The following is a 20,120-nucleotide window of genomic DNA, read 5'->3' as shown; positions in this document are numbered from 1 at the left end:
CACGGAAATATGGGGGCAGGGGAGAATGGAGTTCATGTTTAATTCTTTATCATCATCTGATTTGGGGGAGTCTCTGCATGTTCTTGGTGACTCGGATTGTCATTTTCATCCAACAGCGGTAACCCGAAACAGCAGCTGGGGAACGCCAGCCGCTGCCTCAACTCCCAGGTTTCATAAAAGCCTCGAGCATCGGTTTAACAGCAGTTGCATAATAAGACTCAAAAGGCCAAGCACTCCTCCTGCCTTGTACATCTCCATTTCCACACGAGCCAGAGTGATGGATCTGGACGAGAACCGAGCACTACCCGAGCGCCACTACCAAGCCGGTTATTATGCAGCAAAGAAGAGGAAAACCCAACACCTGGCGCACAAACACGCAGACACCCAGCGAATAGGTGGATCTAGGGAGAGCTATCTTCCCTCTCCCTTCCCCAAGAGGCAATCCTTGATGGGTGTGCCAGGAATGGGATATCGGGGGGAGGAGAAGAAAAGGGGTGGGAAGTGGTTGCCGCTTGCTGCAGCCAGGCTGAGCGATGGCGAGGTGGTTAATCATGGTGGCTGAGGAAACATGGGGTCACTTCTCCCCCTTCCGCCTGCCGTGTGACGAGGACGGTGGGCACCGGCCACGGGGGGGGGACCCGCACCCCGCACGGACCCGCCGGCGGCGACTCAGGTGGGTCCCGGGCGGAGCATCCCCGTGCCCGGTGCGGGCGGGGGGCGCGGGGCAGCGCTCCCCCCGCCCAGCCCAGCCCAGCCCTGCCCGCTCCCCGCCGCACTCACTTGCCGATCACCTCGCAGAGCTCGTACACGTCCTCGAACAGCACGTCGTCGTCGGCCATGGTCCGGGCGGGGGGGCTCAGCCCGAGAGGCGGCGGCCCCGGGGACGCCCGGCTCCCCCGCCGCTCAGCGCCCACCGCCACCACGGTAAATCCCGGCCGCTCCCAGCGCCGCCCGCCCGCCCGGGGCTCCCGCGGCCGCGCCGGGACTCCCCGCTCCTGCCGCTCCTCCTCCGCCTCCTGCCGCGGCCGCCGCCGCTCCCCGCGCGTGTCGCACCCCCCGCGCCCCCGCCTCCCACCCCCCTCCCGCCCCCTCCCTCCCGCGCTCAGCCGCGGCTCCCGGCGGGCGGCTCCGGCTCAGCGGGGCGGCGCGGGAGCCATGGAGGGGATCGGGGCGGGCGGCAGCGCCGGGTCACTCCCTCGCCGGGCGGGAGCGGGGCGCGCGTTCCCGGGCGGGAGCGCCGGGAGGGAGGATAATAGTGGGAGGGGGGAAGGGCGGGGGGAGCCCAGGCGCGGGCGCTGATTCCGCTCCCGGGCGCGAGGAGGAGGAGGAGGCGGCGGCTGCGGAGAGGCGGCGGTCGCGACAGGCGGTCGCGATAGGCGCTCGCGGTACCGAAGGGCGGGCAGGCGGGCGGGCGCGCGCGCGTGCTCCCGGTGCCGCCGTCACGCAAACCCGTCACGGGGGCGGGCGCCGCCAGGGGCGCGCGCGCACGCGCGCGGGGGGCCACGCCCCCAACCGCCCGCTCGAGGGGTCCGGGGAGGTGCGAGGCGAGGCGAGGCGAGGGGGGGGGGGGTGCGCGCGGGAGGAGTGGGGGCTCGCGCAGGCGCGGGGCGCGGTGACGTCATGGCGCGGGGAGGGGGGTGTGACGTCATGGCGCGGGGAGGGGGTCGGAGCGCGGGTGCCGCTCGCGCTTATCGCTCCGGCCGCCCTTATCGCCTTTATCGCTCCCATCGCCCCGCGGCAGGCACGGCGGGGGGGGGTCCCTCCGCGTCCCCACGAACCGGGCTGTGGCAATAAAGAACCTCAGCGCGAACCCGGCTCGCACGGCTTTGTGCAGTGCTTTATTTGCCATTCAGCGAATTCCAGCGGGATGTGAGTGTTTCTGCAGCGCGATCCGAACCGCCTTTGTTGCTGGGAAAGCCGCTCTTTATCCCCGAGAGCAGCGAATTCACCTTTTGGGTATGCGCCTTCGGAGCTGCCCCAGCTGTGCGGCACCGCTGGCTGGCGATCCTGCAACAGCCCCAAAAAACACCGTGCGAGACACCGGGTGAGGCTTAAAACACCCGAGTGCCTTCCCCATTCATCGTTCCATGGTTTTTAACATGTTGCACGTGTGTGCTTTTCCAAGTTTTTGAAAACTTGGCTGGTTTGTGGAAGAAAGGAAAGCTCTTCTTGAAGGAATTATTCAGGAACTCTTGCAGTTTACAAAAAGTGTTTCTGTCAAGGTACATTAGCACACATGTAGCTTCCTAAAACTTCTTAACAGAGGTAAATTCTGGAATTGTTCCCGAGACAGAGAAAAAAATCTGTCAGAGCAGTATTACCTGATGAAATGGTTTAAAGGTTGGCTTTGAAACCTTTGACAACATTTTACCTTGTTCCTGTCTCCAGGCAAATTTAAAAGGAAAAAAAAATCAAGAAAAAATGGTTAAAATAATTACATCTAATTAGTTATATCCAATAATTACATCACTGCACAGTGCTGTCTTACAGGGTGAGAGACATTCATGTGGGTCTGTGCTCCATCCCATACAAACCTTTTAAAAATATTTAAACCACCATCTGCTCTTTGGACTGCAAACAAAAAGCTGATATATTTAAACTGTTCTCTAAATTTCACACAGCTAAACGTGGGCACCCATTTTTTTCCTTTTGCAGACCCACAAGGCTGAGTCCCACACAGGTCACTCAGTAAGAATTTTTAGAATATGGGTGAGTGTTCACTTTATGCTTTGAGCTGAAGCTGTCTCATGAAGCAAAGCCATCGTGAGAAGTTAACATAAAAAAACAATAAAAAAGTGTACAAGGAAGAAAATTGCTGGTGATGGATCTCCTCCTGAGCTGGGGCAAATGCTTTGGCTGCTCCAGCAGCATCACCTGAGGTGTTGTCTTCCTCTGGATGAGTTCTTGGTGTCACACCAGGCAACATTGCCCAGGTGTGACAGCTTAAACTGAATAAAAGTTTACCAGGCGTAATATATGGAGGCCTTTGTGCCAAAATATTGCAATAGAGCAAACCCTTTAAGAACTTCAGAGGACTCTTGGGTTGGTTTTGGGAATAGGCAGCACATAAATGTGGCTTTCTGCTAAAGGACAAGATCTGGCGGCACGGGTTGGGGGTTGGTTGTGGGAAGGAAGGAAGTTGGAAGACATGGAACAAAAATGGGCTTTTGCTGAAGAGAGGTGATCCATTCCCTGGCATCCAGGGAATGCCAGGAGGCATCTGGCTTACTTGAGGAACTAGGGTAGTGGCTGCTTTTTTAATCTGATGGACTGACTTTACTTTTTTGTTTGTTTGTTTATTTAGTTTTTGGTTGTTGTTTTTATTATTTTTTCCCAACCCTTGAGCAAAGAATGTGCTTGTTAGAGCAGCCCTAGCATTCACCAGGCTCACAAGAAAAAGAGTGGATCCATCAAACCTGTCAGTTGTGCATGCTCAGTGCAGGGGAGGGTGAACTCGGGTGCTGCCTCCTGTTTGAGCTGCATGAGAAGAATCTGTCTGGAGCAGGGTTTGTGTGTAGATCTGGACCATAAAAAGTTGCACGGTGAGCCAGCAAACGCAGCAAGGATACCACTGCATCAGCAGTTACTGGAACAACTGAGAACTGTGCTGTAACTCTGTTTCACATTGAATGGGCTCAGGAAAATATGAGCATTGGTCTGCCAGCAGCCAGGACCCAGTGGCAGGATAATCCAAGCAAAGCATTTACAGGTGTGTTTGTGATCAGACATTCCAGGCACAAGTTCAAAAGTAGTCATTCCCTTTCATAATCAAGCATTCTTGATTTTCACCCATTTATCCAGTGTGGATCCTTATAGATTCTGGGATTAAATGAATAATTTTGAAATATGTACATCTAGCATCTCAGTGTGTAACCATAATGTTTGACATAGGAGCAGAAGAAACTTTGCACTTGAGGCCTGAAATGATTTCCTGGCGAGGTAATGGTCTGAAAACAGATCAGTTATTTCAGAGCTGGGAAAGGGACTTTTTGATCAGGAAGGAGCAAGAGAAGGACACTGAGTGTTCACATGAGGAAATGCCCTACAGCCCCTGGTGGCCTTCCCCAGAGCACTGCACAGTTTGAGCTGCCTGTCTGCCAGGTCCTGGACAGGCTGGTTAAGGTTGTGTATGCTTAGGTTAACCAGTTTTGCATTCAAAATATGCTAAGGAGTAGCTGAGCGTGGGCTTGGGCACTAGAAATCTTCTTTCTAAAAGTTTTGTGGGGTTTGCAAGTTTTATTCACCTGGGGTTCTTCTCCTACAGTCTGCACAGCGTGAACCACAGGGCAGGTAAGTTGTTCAAAAGTTGGTTTTGGAACAGTAGTTACCAGTTATCCAAAGAGCCTTTATGGTGTTTTCATTTAAAAGTTTGATGTAAAAGGTAGGTGGTGATGAAGAACAAGGAATTTCAGTGGTTTAACAGCGTTCTGTTATCCCACAGATGTAGGAAGCACCAAATCCTGTTCCTCAGATTCCAATTATAACAGGAATTCCAATTATAACAGGTTCCTGGGTGCTTTGATCTGTAACCCAGGTATTAATTCCCTCCCTCTTCCAAAGTTTGAGAACAACACTGAAGATGAGTATGAGCTGTTAGTAATTTGTAAGAGGGAACATTGCAGGCCTACCAGGTTTCTGACAAACTGCCATATTGTTGAGGTGTGCAAGTTTTATGAGCTGAAAACAGTTCATACTTTGGGCAGTAGAAATGTGTTTTGGTTGAAATGAAAAGAGGAAGTGTTTTGATCACAGGCACTTTACATTTTCAGTCCTTGTAAAAACTGTTAGTGAAAAGAACCCTCAAAAGCCATCAGCTGACCTGGAGTAGGTCTGGATGACTCCTTGCAAAAGTCTGTAATTAAATCAGCTCAGAATGTGCCATGTGGCAGGGTAGGCTGCAGCTGCAGAGCTCAGGTGTAGCGCACCAGTTGTGCCACACTGTAATTAAGGAGGCCAGGTTTCCCATGAATGCTTCTCTTAACAGGTGAGTGAGGTTTGTCTGGGAAGATCATCTCCAACTGCATTTTTTTCCCCCCCAGTGGAGTTGTTTTTAAGCTCCTTCCCAGTGTCAGGTCTCCATTGCTCAGTGAGAAGGGGACTCTCAGTGCCACCTTTCCTCACTGAAGCCACCACCTGGTCTCTTTCCTGCAGCCACTTCTCTTCAAAAAGCAGTTGGGGCTTATCTCAGGCACCTGTACCTTGCCCCCAGCTGATTCCGTTGGAATTGACCGCCAGGTTCAAAAGTTCCTGGGAAAGTTGGGAGCAGTGTGAGCATGGCAAAGCCTCCTTTCCTTGGGCAGCAGGCTGAGAGGTGCCTCTTTGGAATGAGGAATTTGCTTTCACTGCCCTTGAGACATGGTGACCACATCCCCTTGCTCTGACACAGCTCACACTGACCCAGGGCCAGTAACCAGACAGGTCTTGGTCACTTTCCTCATCTGCAATTAGACTTTACTCATAATTAAACAGAAATTATGGTAACACTATTGAAGATGGGCATTAAACTAAACCAAAGCTGACCCAGTCTGATATTGTCAGAAGGATCACAAGTCACCTTTCAAAATCAACTTCCAGAGGTGAAACAGTCCCAGGTAAGAACAGCTGACAACATCCAAAGAGAGAGGAATACTTTAAAATTACACAAGCCCTTATTTAATTGAGTTTCTTTAGCTATTCCTTGCCATTCTGCTGATTTTCCCCTTCCTTGTGTACCGTGTAGCTGTGTCTTGATTGCATTACTGGAGGTGTTTATTTATTTCTCCCCAGCTGCAGCTTTTCCTCATTGATGAGTATGGATTAAATTATAAGAACTGTAGAGGAAATCTCTCAGGATGCTTTTATTGAAACTTTTTTTAAATTAAAAATGTCTTAGAGGGGTTAAAACCAGGTAATAAAAACAACTGAAAATTCCAGTTATCTTTTCATCATTTGCAACCATATGCTACATTCATGCACCTATATAGAGAAAAATAATTAAAAATCACATTATGAAGACAATATCAAAATGCTAAGTACTAGCACAAAAAAAAGAAAACTAGTTACCTTTTTATTTTCATGTCTTTCTTTCCTTCTTTCTTGCATTTCTCCCTCTCCTGTCTTTTGTACAAGATTATGAAGCTCTTTTCACTAGACAGGTGCCACCCTAATAGAAACTCCAGAAGGGCCCCACAAAGCAGAGCAAATGAGGAGCTTTGATGTAGATAAATGGCAGGGAATACTTCATTGAGAGAAAATCCTCATCTACACCATCCCTGCTGGATGCTGGGCTTGGAACTGGTGGTTGCAGCTCTGGGAAGATCCCTCAGACTCATTTTTCCAGGTGTTTTTCTGAAACCACTGCTCAGGGTACACTGACAGTCAAAAAAAAAAAACCAAAAAAACAACCAAGGCAGTATTGGGTGTGTCAGGAGAGGCATGAAAACAACAGAAAGTGTCATTTTGCCTCCACATGAAACTCCTGTGCACCCACAGCTGGAGGGTTGGGATGTTTTAGGCCTTCCCATCTCCAGGAAGATGGCAAAGGAGTTTGCAAGGGAACAGAGGGAGATTGGCAACAGAAACAGCCCAGGGATGAGCCAGCTGCCTTGCAAGGAAAGGGAAAAAGGGTGGGATTTGTCAATTTGCAGAGAAGACACCTGAGGTAAGGTATACTTGAGGTTTACAAAAGCGTGAAGGTGAAAACAGAGTTGGTTTTCAAACCCTGCACTACTGAAACCAAGGGATGATCCATAAAGGAAGTGGGAAGGTAGTTTAAGACAGACCCCACTTTCAAAAAAATATTATACACATCCACTGGATAGCAAACTTTTTGAGAACTTGCTGCCACAGGAAGCTGTGGACACCAACAATATCAGGAGGTTCAAAAAAGGAATTAGAGCATTTCAGGAATGACACATCACTATAAAAAACCCCTGGGTGGAATAGGCAGGGGTGTGCTGTGGGGCAGACCTGGTACAGCAACAGCAGGTGCTGGGAAAAGGAAGGGTTGCAGGTTGTGACCAGGCTTTCATGCACTTTCAGAGCTATCTCCTACTGCCACTGCTCTGTTTTCATTTTTGAAGGTGTAAATTCAGTTTTCACTACAAATTATACAGTCAGCTTCTCCACATTCAGGTGAGTCCCCAGAGTCAGCACACCTGGAATTCAGATAATCTCCTTACCCAGGAAGGCCATGTTACTGATCTCAGTATTCCCTCCCAGGTCAGGAGGGCTAGGTGAACCCATTAGGGCATTTCTTGTGTTCTCAGCCCCTTAGTTTTATTCTGTATTTCATTTTTCATTCCAAAATTTGTTCTCTATTTTGTCCCCATTCTGCCACCAATTTATTTTCCAAACCCTCTTTATGAGGTTTAAAATACCTAATTTTTCTTACTGCATTTCCTAGATCACTATTAATGTGCAGTAATGCAATACAAAAGCTGACAAGGTTTACAGCTGAAGGCTTCTAAGACACAGCTATGGCTTTACCACTTATCCTATAGCCTCAGGGTAAGCTAAGCTTGCCACATTTTAAAACTTTAGAAGAGAATACTAATTCTGTAAGTAGTTGTTTACTAAGTATTTCATCTTCCTCTTTGTATCCAGCTTTTTTCTTTTTCTCCTGGTGTTCTCAGCCTCCTGTTTTTTTGGGTTTTTTTCAGATGGGGAATATCTTCACAGAAGAGTGAACACCCTCTGCCTCACCATTTAGTTACTTCCCACTTCCTTCTCCCTCTTATGCTTTCCCTTTCTGGACTATTATGCTTTCTGGAGTATTATTATTCCCTTTCTGGAGTATTATGCTGGCACTACATGATTATTCATACCCAAACTTCAAGGTTGTTTTATATTTCATGAGTGAAACCACCTGCAATGGAAAGAGTTGGTTTTGACTTCCTGATTCAGACTGGCCAAGTTCCCATTGAGAAAATTCTTGTAAACTTTTTACTTGCAGGAATCCAAGCCATAGATGGTTTGAAACAGATCTTTGAAATTTAGCAGGAGAGAAACTCCTGGAGGGCAAAGGGGTAAGGTTTTTCCATGTCCCATGAAATTCTATTCATGTCTGTCAAAGGGAAAAACTGGGAGAAAAATGTCCTTTTTTCCTCTGGCTTATGTTGGCAGCAGGACTCTGACAGCCATCCAAGGGGTCTGGCCATGGGCATCCTCATCCCTGGCAGTGTCCTCAGCATTCCCATCGTGCTGGGAGCCTGGCTGCAGCTGAAAAGCTGTTGTGAAACTGGAGTTTGGAGACAGCAGAGAGAGAAAAAGACTGCCACACTTTATAACAGCTCTCTCTAGACCCACCACACAGCCTCTCTCTGATCACTCCTTTTATGGGCTCTCCCTTATTTTGAAGAAATTCCAGCCACTCTCCCTTGATGATCACCTGTGCACTGCACACGGTCCAAATCTCAGCAGAGACTTCTGTGAGTGGCTTGGGGCCTTTTCATTTGGAAGGAAAAAAATGCTTCCACTGAGGCATTTTTTTCCTTGGGAAAAGGCGCTTGTGTGCTAAGTATGAGCCTATTTTTGTGATTGCTGCCCTGTTTGCTCTCACTATTGGAACATCAGTGGAGAATATAACAGAAGGTGGGAAGAAGTGGGAGAAGGATCTTGATTTAAGGACAGGAGAGTGACACATAGGTGAGCAAATGTTTATTTATGCTGTACAGTGTGGTCCTCAGTGATGTTTTGCCTGGTGTTTTTACATCAGGCCAACACGCTCAGCTTCAGGCTTGTTTTGGCCATCAGTGCTCATCTGGAGACAGGACTTGCCCTCAATTTTCTCTCAGCTCCAGGTGTACAGCAGCATCAAACACATCTCTCTGCTCCTTCACCAATGTAAAATATGTTACCATAGAAGCAGAGGAAAACCAAGGATCATGGAAATATGTAACCACTTTCTAAAGAGCTGCAAATGCCTGTTCTAACCTCATGTTATGCATGGTGACTCCTAATCAGAAACTCTGTCTGATGCTGTGATGCTGTGATGTCCTCAGCACAAGGAATAAAAAAGAATCTAGCAGAACTAACTTCTCAGGACTATGTTTTTACAGTAACTTAAGAAGGACAAACCTCTAGGAATAATTAATTATTGTGTGAGGAAAATCACCAGAAGTAACACATGTTGCTGACAGCCCACCCAAACCTCTGTTCTGTGAGAAGCAAAGGGACAGAGAAATGTCTCTGAGGCCAGCCCAGAGCAGAAATGCACACAGAAGAAATGGTGTCCCTCCCATGCTGTCACCATTCAGATCCCTCAGTCTCCCTTGCTGTTTGAGTTCTCTTTGGGGATTTTCCAGTGCCATGGTGTCCATTTTGTGCTCCACACCCAGAGACTTTGGTTGTGCCTGTGCCTGATGTCATTAAAGGGCTTCTTAGACTGGAATCTTGAGTTTTGTCATAATAATTATTTCAAACAAGGGCTAGACAGGGCCAAGTGTTTTCTCTCCTTTCAGAAGACAGGAGATGTTGCCTAAAAATCTTCTAAGTACTTATTTGCAGTGATTGTCAGATCAGTGGGTAAATCCTATCATAAGTGGAGAAGCTGTGACTCATAGTGCTAAGAGGTTTACATGGGGTTGTGTTGTCCTTTTTTTGGTGCCTTGGGTTGGAAGCATGAAGATAATCAGGGAGCAGATGTGGCCCAGAGTAGCTGTACCTGTCCAGAATCATGTCAGCTCAAGGATGTGAAGGCCACAAAGACCAGGAATGAATTATGGACAGGGAAAGGCACTTGGTTTGCCTCTGCTGTGCAGATGCAGCCAGTGCCCAGCTGGTCAGGTAAACCAAGATTTTTACAAGCAGTGGTCAATTCTGTTTTCTCATCCTGTAGTTCCTAATGGAGAATCAAATACAAATAATCTCAACTTTAGGCATCAATGGTCTCCATCTCAGCTAATTGTCTGGATTTCCTTTACAGACAGTCAACAGATAGAGACATTTCTGAGGCATAATCACTCTGGATATGCTAGGGAGGTGGTAAGGAGCTCCAGCAAGTTTCCCTTAAAAAAATAGAGTTTTTTTTCCTTTGATCTTTCAAAGGGGGATGCTTTAAACTCTTCTGTTAATATAGTAATTGATGCCCTAAAAGAAAAGGAGAAGATTACTAGCTTTTAAAAAAGTAATGAGAAAGGTATTTTTTCCTTGTCTGCCTTTCACAGAAATGAAAAAATGTCTCCTCAATATTTCCTTGTTCTGGAACCAGCAGGCACCACAGAGTTTGATAGGGATCTGTCTGACTTGGAGTGTGAGCTCCTAACAAGAGCAGTGCAATTTGTAGCTTGTATTTAACAACTGGTTCAAGCCAGAACCTCTTAAAGACAAGGTTCTCAGCAACTTCCCTCTGCATCCTGAAATTAAACATTAACATAATAAGGAAGTTCAGTTCCTAACTTAATCTAACTTAATGAACAAGCACATGTTCAATTAGTCTGAGGTGTCTGCACTGATTCATGGAGTTGGAAATATCTCCCAGAGTATCAATGCTCCTGCTGTCAGATGGCAGCAGGTCTGCTAGCTCCACTTGTGCCACATCCTGAAACAAATTCATCTCAACCTGTGATTGGAAGGAAAGATGAATCTGACTCCATGCTCTCAGAAGGCCAATTTAATATTTTATGTACTTATATTATACTAAAGAATGCTATACTAAAACTGTACTAAAGAATAGAGAAAGGATACACACAAAAGGCTAAAAGATAATAAAGAAAAACTCGTGATTCTCTCTTAGAGCCTCAACACAGCTTGGCACTGATTGGTCATTAAGTTAAAACAATTCACATGAAACCAATCAAACAATGACCAGTTGGTAAACAATGTCCAAACCACATTCCAAAGCAGCAAACAGGAGAAACAAATCAGATAATTATTGTTTTCATTTTTCTCTGAGGCTTCTCAGCTTCCCAGGAGAAGAAATCCTGGCAAAGGGATTTTTCAGAAAATATGGCAGTGACACAACCTGCTGTGGCTCCTGGCTGTCAGAAATTCTCAGGTGAAATGGCAGTGCTGGGACTCATCCTTTGGAGAAAGTGTCACGTATTCCTCTGCATCTGTCCACCTGCTGTGTCAAGTTTTGTCTCTGGCCACAGGATATTTCTTACAACATCACTGCTCTTTGCAGTCATTGCTCTTCATTCCCACAGTTGTTTCTTACAAAACGGTGACAGCTCCTGGTATCCCAGATTATGCTTCCCCTTTACCTTCCCCCACCTCATGTTTTTTCCCATGTATCAGCTAGTTGCTGTGATTTGACATGAATTCCTAGTGAGCACTCAAGAGCAGGCACTCTTGTTTTCAGTTTTCAGTTGAATAAAATGTAAGCAAGTTACAAGTCATGTTACAATGGTGCCACGCCATTATTAACAGCACTAGGAGCAGATCAGAATTGGCATCCATTCCTGTGTATTCTTTAACATTTTCTGCTGGCCTGTAGAGGCTGGAGATGATGGAGGTTATGGTTATGTGACTGAACTTATATTTCAGAACAGAATTCATGGTTAAACAGGACCCCGATAGATGTCAGATGTTCCTGTATCAGGTATGCCAGGCCTAGCACAAGGGTTCAAATTTGGGATGCCATCTTTCTAAGCTGTTATCTTTTCTAGCAGCACTGTTCCAGAAAAATGAGGATACTCTCAATGCACATCTAGGATAAGGGACTGCTGACTGCAGATTTTCCTTTCCAGCCAGGACATGCAAGCTTGTTTCTCCTTTGCATTGGGAACAAGTACTTGCTGTATCATATGGCAAGTCTCACCACTTCCTTGATGAATTCATTTGTTTAGGATCAGGACAAATCTCTATACCCTTTTCTTAGAGTTTTCAATCCCTACATGAATTTCCTTTGCTCATTTTATAATTTTTCAAAGACATCTTAAAAATTATCACTCCAGTCTCTTTAAGCATCCATCTGACATTAAGAGCACCCCCCACTTTGAGCTTGATAAAGATTATCAGTAAAGACAGAATAATATACTAGGCACAGTATGTAAATAGTTTTAATTACATTTTGTAAAAAACTTGTTTGTAAGAGCAGGTTTGACAAAGTCTGTATTCTGTGTTTGCTTTTTTTTTTTTCTAATCTGCTTGATTCATGTAAAATCTGACTCTGGACCTTGAGCCACAGCTCAGTTTTAAAGTGGGTGAGTGTGCCTGCAGCCACCAAAACTTTCCTAGGTTTGCATTTAACTTGCAACTCATATTTCTGTTGCTGAATGTTGTTTTTAAAGTACTGCTTCCCAGATCCCTGTGACAGACAGCCAATTTCAGCCAAACCTTACCTCTGGGGAATGAGAGCATGAACCTTTTTAGTTGTGGTGCTGGCAACTATTGACACCCACATGCAACTGAAAGAGAATCACAGAGTCACAGAATGGCTTGGGTTGGAAGGGACCTTCAAAATCATCTCGTTCCAGCTCCCCTGCATGGGCAGGGACACCTTCCACTGGCCCAGGTTGCTCAGAGCTCCATCCAACCTGGCCTTGAACACTTCCAGGAATGGGGCAGCCACAGCTTCTCTGGGCAGCCTGTGCCAGGGCCTCAACACCATTGCTGGGAGAGAGCTTGCACCATTCTCATTCTTGGAGTGGGTGGAAGAAAACTTGGTGTTGTGATTACTTTCACAAGCCTCTCACTCCTTCAGCTTCTCAAGAGCTTTGAGACTGGCAGTGGCACTTGTTTCTGGAGTGCTTTGCTGTGTCCTCTGCTCTGCAGAGTGCCAGCCTTAGAAAGCTGGTTCTGGCAGCTCTGTCAGGCTCAAATTTGCATGCAACATTTTTCTCTCCAAGGAATCTTTAAACCCTTTCTTGTCTGTCAGGCTAGGTATACTAATGATAACATCAACCTCCCTCGTGTGATCATTTCCTAAACCATTCTACAAAATGAGATGGATTAATGAAGACTTATTATTTAAATTGCTAAAGGTACCCAGCTCATTTTTGATTGAACACAGGAGCTTCTGCCATGACTGCTACAACCAGAATAGATGTCTATTGGTCCCTAAGCATCCAGCACATCCCAGTTTTAAGATTATATGCCTTAGTTTAAGCCTCATAAACTAAAGCAGCTATGACAAAATTTCTGAGAGTGTGCTCACTGGTTAAGCTGATTGTATATGAAAGCACAAAGCTGTGCATGGGTTAATTTGCTCCCCTGAAAGCTCTCTGATTTCAAATTGCCTCAGGTATCTGTGCTGTCCATCGCAGTCTTCAGTGAAGTTACACCCTGAGTTTTATTTTTGGTCCTGGGCTTTATTCTGTAAGCCTACAGAGCCAAGATGTTTGAGTGATTCATTCCTGTCTGGTATTTCTCTGGCTGCCATGGCTTAACCTGGCTCTGTGCACCAGCTCTTGGCATTTTCCAGAGCTTTGGAAAGCTGTGGTTCCCTGCCCTGGCTGCTTTACAGCTGCCACTGTCAGCCCACAGTAGCTGTGGCTCAGAAAATGTTCAGGTCTTGCACTTGGAAGTCTCTGGGTGTCACTCATAACTAATCACTCATCTCTGAAATGTTCTCCCCAGTGCTGAAAGTGTTTACAGAAATAATTTACTGTGGATAGGCAAAGAAAACTGCTGGCAATTTAAAAGTAATTAAAAATTTTCCATTTCAACACTTGAAGGTTTCCACCTTCAATGCAAAAACATCACAGGTCTCAGCAGCTGTCACCCTAAAAGCAGACCCTGCTTTTATTGAAATTACATTTGAAATAAAAAGTTAAGGTTTTCAAAAGAACTTCTGATTTTTATTTTCTTGCAACTTTAACCTCTCACTTCAAATAAGAGGAAGCTGGTAGCATTGTTTGCCTTGTTTCTTAGATACTGGATTATGCACTTGCCTGATTTTTTATTTTACCTTTTCCTCTTTATTCTTTGATTTTCCGTGTTACAAAAATGACATGGTAGCCCTAAATATAGCAGAAGATTGCTCATGAGACCATCTTAAATTAATCTTATTAAAATAATTGATTAAACTTGGTTCTTGACTAAAAATGAATTTTTTTTTTTTTTCTCTTTGTTTGACTCAAGGTCAATTTTAAGCACCTTTGTCATTCTTTGACAGATAGGCACAATGTCCTGGAAAACATTTTGAGGAGAAATAGCACAGAGGAAGCTTGTTCCCACACAGTTCTAAACCTCTGGGGTTCAATTCTGTAGCACAGTGAAAGATCACATGTGTAATCTCTTCCTTACACTTGGGACCTCTAATATGTAGGGCTAAGTGTGTGTTTAAGTATCTGAAAACTTTGTGTTGTCTGTTTACCTGAATCAGCCCTCTAGATGGTGATAATTAAATCCAAGTACCTCTGAAAGCTTGCCTGGCTCATTTTCAACCACTACAGTAAAAAGACCTTTCTCCAAGGGGGAGATAATGCAGGGGAAATACTAACTGAGGAATCCCCCACCAAATTCAGTATATAGCCTTGCCTTGGATAATTTCTTTGCTGCTTAATATACCCAGCCTTTAGAGTGCACCTGCAGGTCATGTAGACTGGACATAGACATGGAGAAATTATTACAATTCTATGTATTTTTTTTTCTCCTGTCTTCCTAATACACTTCTGGGAGAGATACTCAGTGAAAAGTTATCTTTACAGTATGACAGGCTGTTGCCAGGAACTCAGCATGAATGATCAAACAATTTTACTAATCTGTTTTTAACAAAGCATGCAGAGAGGTAAGGAAGAATTGTGTCCTACACAAATATAACACAAAATCAGAATAATATTTTCTGATTCAAGTATCAGCATGTGGAATAGAAAAGAGAAGAAAAAGTTTGCTCTGAAGTCAGCCATTTAGATGCTTTGGCAGAGAGTAAGTCAAAAGTTCTGCTGAAATAAGGAAAGAAATAAGTGGAACATGGAGATCAAAGCCAGCCTACACTGTAGGATAACCAGCTGTCATTGGCTGGTCTCTTCTGTGGTGCATTTATTTAAATACCTATGTATTCAAATAGTAATTGTTCTACATTTCTAAAGCTCTCCCTCTTCTATTTGCATATTGGTCTTGCATAATTTTGAATGGGATTAAATTGCTTCACTAATTTTGACTAATATTTTAAATGAAGCTGCCAAAAAGTTACAACCCTAATTTGCCTAATAGATTTGCTTCTATGAACTTTCCTTCAAGCTACTGCCTGAGTAAATATATTAAAAGTTCAAGTGGTGTAATTTATCTCAGACCTTCTACAGTTAGGGTACTGTGTAATACTTCATGTAGTCAAAAGCCAATACAGTGCTAAAATGACAATACTGGAACAAACTGATCAGATTCTTTAATTATGTTAAATATGTCAAGACCTTGAAACTAATATCTGCAGCATATCAGTGCTTTAATTCTGCATTTGAGAAGGAAGATTTGACAAAAAATGTTTAAATACATGATTACAAGGACCACTTAAGGGACAGGAAACAGTGGGGGCTATTGAGACAGAAACCAGAAAAATGAGTGGTGTAAAACATTTGTTCAGCAAAAAATTTGGTTTCTCATGAGGATTTCCCCCCATCCCAGCATTAGAATGGTTAAAGTTGAACCCAAACATTTGGCAACTGTGCCCTGCTTGGAAATATTTACAGAAGTCTAATACCTAGCAGGTGGTAAAATTTTCCTACCAAGGATCTCCAAGAATCAGGCTTCATAAACATTAATAATCAGGCTTCATAAAAAAATGAAAGCACAGCTTTTCCAGATGTGTCTGCTCCTGGAGGTGGGTGGTTTGGTGGGTTGGTGCTCCCTGTTCTACCCAGAGAGGAAATCCTTGGAAAGCTGTCAGAGTATTCAGGGATGTGCAGAGGAGCAGCACGCTGCTTGCTCTGTGCTCACGTCCCCTGGCTTGTGATGCTCTGATGGAGTTATGGAAAAAACCTGCAGGAATCAGCACTGAGACAAACAGGGACCTGGCAAATCTTGGCTTTTTAAAGCACCATCTGCACTGGAGAAAGGAGAGAGGTGTGGAAAGGTTAGGGAACTTACTGAAGGTTACGCTGCCAATAGCTGGCAGAGCTGGAGCAAGAATCCAGAGCTGACTCTGAGCCTTGTGCCCCCATCACCAGGCTGGCTTTTTTTCCAGGGAGCTGCAGCTCAAATGGGAAATGAGAGACACTGCAAAGGTATTAGACAGCTGAACAGATTGTAAGTGCTCTGGACAATCTTGTGATTACAGCCCTTGTGAGCTTTGCTTAACTGCTGGGTAAATGGGATTAAACAATTATGAATAGGTACGAGGCACCTAAGAGGATATAATGTGGTAGGAACAAACATTTTTCCATCAAGGAAGATGCAAGATTTTCTACAGAAAATAATAATTTAAAAACTACCTAATTTCTGAAAAATTCTTTGTAGAAACCTGGGGAAAAAAGCTAGTTGTTGTGGATGAAGAGAAAGTTGTTCTAGAAACGTGGAGAGACGCATACAGAAAAGTCAGAAGTGGCAGAATGGCCTGAGGCTGAGTACCAGTACTTGGTGATTAATGTAATTTGCAATCTGTAAAAGAATGGTCAGTGAGGTGGCGACGTTTGCAATACGACAAAATTGTCTGGGATAATTAAAACAAGAGAAGACCAAGGAGCACTACAGAGATAGCTAAGCTAGGTCACTGAGCATCAGATGAAAATTAATGTGGGTATTGCAGTTTGGAAGAATTGCCTGAACTGCTGTCAGAGGTCAAAGTTAATGGCAACCAGTAAAAAGAAAAAAAATTGAGTGAAAACGTCGGTGCAAACCTAGGAGTGGCATGGGAGAATTTATGGATATATATGGAATAAATCTGTGGTATGTTTATTTGGAACCTTTCAGTTCTACATATCATGTGAAAAGAATGAGTGGCAGAAAAGAAGAGTTTAGAAGCAACTGGGAGGAATGACGTGGAAAAATTTCCATATAAAGGATTTCCATATTAGGATTATCTAGATAAGAAGAGAATATGTAGCTATAGAGTGCACATTTAAAAAGGGAAGATGTTTCATGTTCTTGTATTTTTAATTGCAATACAAGAACAAAAAGATGTTCAAACAGTCCAAACATCAAACAAAAAAGATAAAACATCATATTTAACTGAAGACAGAATGGATAATAGGTAGCAATGGATGCAATGCTGTACAATACTTCTGAGGCCAGGAGTAGAACTAGATGGAGGAATGTAAAAGATATTTATGTCCTCAATTAGAACATACTGAACAATGCCTAGAAGTGAAGAGAAAAGATAGTAAAAACGAACCTTAAAATAAGGAGATGGAGTGGCTATTTCATCTTTGCATTAAAAAAATGGATTTTGTCTTCCTCATCTGAAGCACCAGGGACTGTCAACAACTGCTGACATGATCCTAGATGAGCTGGTGTCATTGAGTCTACCCATTTGGAAGTCAAAAGTGCTAATTAGAAGAATGAATATGAACAATAGAAAAAAACAGCAGATTGAGCCACTTTCATATTTGGGATAGTCAGATGCTTCATTCTTTTTAACCAGGGAGTTTATTTTCACAAGGGGTATATAAAATTAATTATAATAATTAGTTTAGGCAGTATGTTTATACTTAGATGCAGGTATTTCTGTTTATAAGGAATGCTTTTATGGACATTTTCAGTCTGAGTCAGCAGGAGTCAGTCAGTGTATAGGCACAGAGCAGTTCCTTTATCAGGTTGAGGAGCTCATGACCTATATAGCCCTGCCATCTGCCCATCTCTTACTCCAAGGTAAATCTGCCTCACTCAACTACTTCATAAAAGAAAGGAAATGCAGCAAAGGCCAATTTATTAATAACCAGAAATCCTCAACTGTCTTATAAACATCATAACAAGGATCAGAACAAAGTGGTTTTGCTGCTGCACCATGACCACAGCTGTAGCTATCTGAGCAAACCAGAGGTCAGAAATATTCCCATTTAAAATAAACAATCATTTGCAGAATAGCAGGTTATCCCACAGAGCCACAGAGATTCCTGTCCCCATCTTTGTTTTCTTCCTGTCTGTTTTAGTGGCTGGGTTTTCCATCCTGCAGAAGAGAGCAGAATGTGCCTCAGGTGTGTCCCAGCTCATTACCTTGTCCTTTTGTGCTGCTGAGTTTGTGACATTTCCATTTCCCTAACACTGTGGATGTCCACAAACTGAGAAGTCTCATGAGCTGTGTCTTGTCAATTGATCTTAAATTTTGATGGGCTCAATGCAATGTGAAATAAAGGCCATAAATCTCCTGGAAGACAGCTTTCACTTTGTGATGTAATTGGAATGGAGGCAAAAATTAAGCGGCACAGATGTGATTTTTTAGCATATATTGCCTTCAGAAAGAGATTCACATGTCATGGTTGCTGGGCAGGCAGAATACATAACTAAAAGGGGACCTGTGTGCTGACCTGAGTCCTTTTGGTCACATAAAACTCAGCAGCACCTCAGGTTGGTGGCAGAAGTGACTGCCCTGGCTGCCAAGCTGTGAATCCCCATGTGCCTGGGGCTGCCTCTGGCTGAGTGGAACTGGGTATAAATAACCAGAATTTCCTGACCCAGGTGTTCCAGAAGCCTTTCCCCCACTCTGCCCTTACTTAAACACCTTATTAAAAGTAGTCACCTTGCCCCCATGAAAGAACCATGTTTCAGCAGAACCTTGAAGAGTTTACATTTTTCTCATAATGAAGAATAGTTTGTTTTTAAAACACAGCTCAATTAGCACTTAAAGAGTTGCATTTAAGTAGCTTGCTGGGGCTCTTCAGTCCATACTTATATCCTTTTCTCTTTTTTTTTTTTTCAATTTCTCCTGAAAAACAACTGGTTCCTGTCTTCTGCTGTATTATCCAGAATGGAGGGACTTCTGCTGAGGATGTGCCAGTGTCACAGCTTCCCAGTCAGGAGCACTCAGCTGGCAGCTGCCCCACAGCAGCTGAACTGGGACCCCTTTGCTCTCCTGCCAGAGCTGATCCTGCTCCACTGCTGTGCTCCAAAGGCACTGGAGTTTACTCAGACTCCACCAGGGTGAGGAAAGAAGGAGGAGTTAGGCAGAGGAGAAGACATGGGCATGTGTCTGCTCAGCTATTTGCTGCTCTATAGTGTCAAGTGCACTCCATAAATGCACTCTACCTCTGCTAAAACACCAGTTTGTATTTCCACAGCATTCCTGGAACCATAAAAGTGTCATTCCACACCTCCTCAGGTGTTAAAGCTTATTTAGAAACACCTTCATCCCCTATGGCATGTTATAGCTCTTGCTCTAGAGACCTGAAGTTGACTGGACATAAGCTGGTGAATCCTTATTTTGGGATGTTCACAGCTGAGCTCCTTAAATTGGAAGGGATTCTGCAGTGAGAGCTTGGTCTCCTGTTACGGAAACATGGCTTATAGTTATACCCAGCCTTCTCTTAGTTCTGTACTTAAAACCAGTACTTACAGTTCTTCAGAGTTAATTTCAGGTTTTTAGTACTCCTAAGCTCCCTTTGTCCTCTCTTTGGCCCAAAAATGCATAGCTTTGTTCTTTAGTCTTACCTCTAAATAAAAACATTTTTCTCTTAATCCTGGTGTCTGTGATACTCTGTCCATATCAATTCTGATAAAGGTTACTCCTTTGAACTTTGAAACCTTTTCTAGAGAATATTCCCATATTTGTCTGTGTGCCTCATTCTGATTTTTACCTGATTTCTTAGATTTTTCTCATACCTCCTTACAATCCCTTCTCCCTCTGTTCAGTTTATCCCACAGCCTGCATGAGCCTCACCCAGCCAGTCAGTGTCTGCTTTGTCACACTTCACTCCCACTGCCAGGACCTTCTCTTTAATGGGCAGTTCAGGCTTCCAGAATTTCCTAATTTCCCTCTGAGCAATCTTTTCTGAGAAATACCACCCCTTTTAACTCAGCCATTACTGCCTACCAGTAGTAGGGCTTTGGGGATTCTTTTTTAAGCTCTACCTTCGTTGCATTTAAACCCCATTGGTTTTAATAGCCAGGCCATTAAAGAGTCAGAGAGTGAGAGCTGTAAGAATAATACACAGGATCTTAACTTGGCTATTAAGGGAGAGTGGTTTCTAAACACCGAAGTATTGTCAGTGAGACACTGCCTGGGGCCCTGGACACACTCCAGCCCCAGTGTGGGAGTTTTTTCAGGGTGGCAGCGGGGTGTGAGCAATCACATCCCTACCTGTGGCTGGGTTTAGATGGCTGCTGTG

At 44.4% G+C, this 20,120-nt stretch overlaps 1 protein-coding gene and 2 long non-coding RNA genes across 9 annotated transcripts in view; 2 read left to right on the top strand and 1 right to left on the bottom strand.

Moving 5' to 3' along the window:
- Nucleotides 1-1,444, bottom strand: part of CASK (calcium/calmodulin dependent serine protein kinase) — a 189,106-nt gene extending 187,662 nt beyond the window's left edge. For 3 of the 7 annotated variants that reach the window (XM_071430281.1, XM_071430280.1, XM_071430284.1), the window contains exon 1: nt 781-1,444. In XM_071430281.1, the coding sequence (XP_071286382.1) occupies nt 781-839 (59 nt within the window). In that variant the 5' untranslated portion in view covers nt 840-1,444. The remainder of the gene's footprint in view (nt 1-780) is intronic. The other 4 variants (XM_071430279.1, XM_071430283.1, XM_071430285.1 and 1 more) reach the window with 2 other exon arrangements.
- Nucleotides 1,445-2,047: 603 nt separating this feature from the next.
- On the top strand, nt 2,048-9,010 carry LOC139591569 (uncharacterized). The gene is made up of 2 exons (XR_011679679.1): nt 2,048-6,319; nt 7,641-9,010. It is a non-coding gene; the product is annotated as an uncharacterized lncRNA (long non-coding RNA).
- Nucleotides 9,011-13,762: 4,752 nt separating this feature from the next.
- Nucleotides 13,763-19,470, top strand: LOC139591568 (uncharacterized). Its single transcript, XR_011679678.1, has 2 exons — nt 13,763-17,993; nt 18,763-19,470. It is a non-coding gene; the product is annotated as an uncharacterized lncRNA (long non-coding RNA).
- Nucleotides 19,471-20,120: the final 650 nt, after the last annotated feature.

This window comes from Agelaius tricolor, unplaced genomic scaffold (genome assembly GCF_023055355.1).
Source record: "Agelaius tricolor isolate 1412-34295 unplaced genomic scaffold, bAgeTri1.0.p SCAF_7, whole genome shotgun sequence".
Taxonomy (NCBI): Eukaryota; Metazoa; Chordata; class Aves; order Passeriformes; family Icteridae; genus Agelaius; species Agelaius tricolor.
This window is presented reverse-complemented; position numbering and strand designations above follow the sequence as displayed.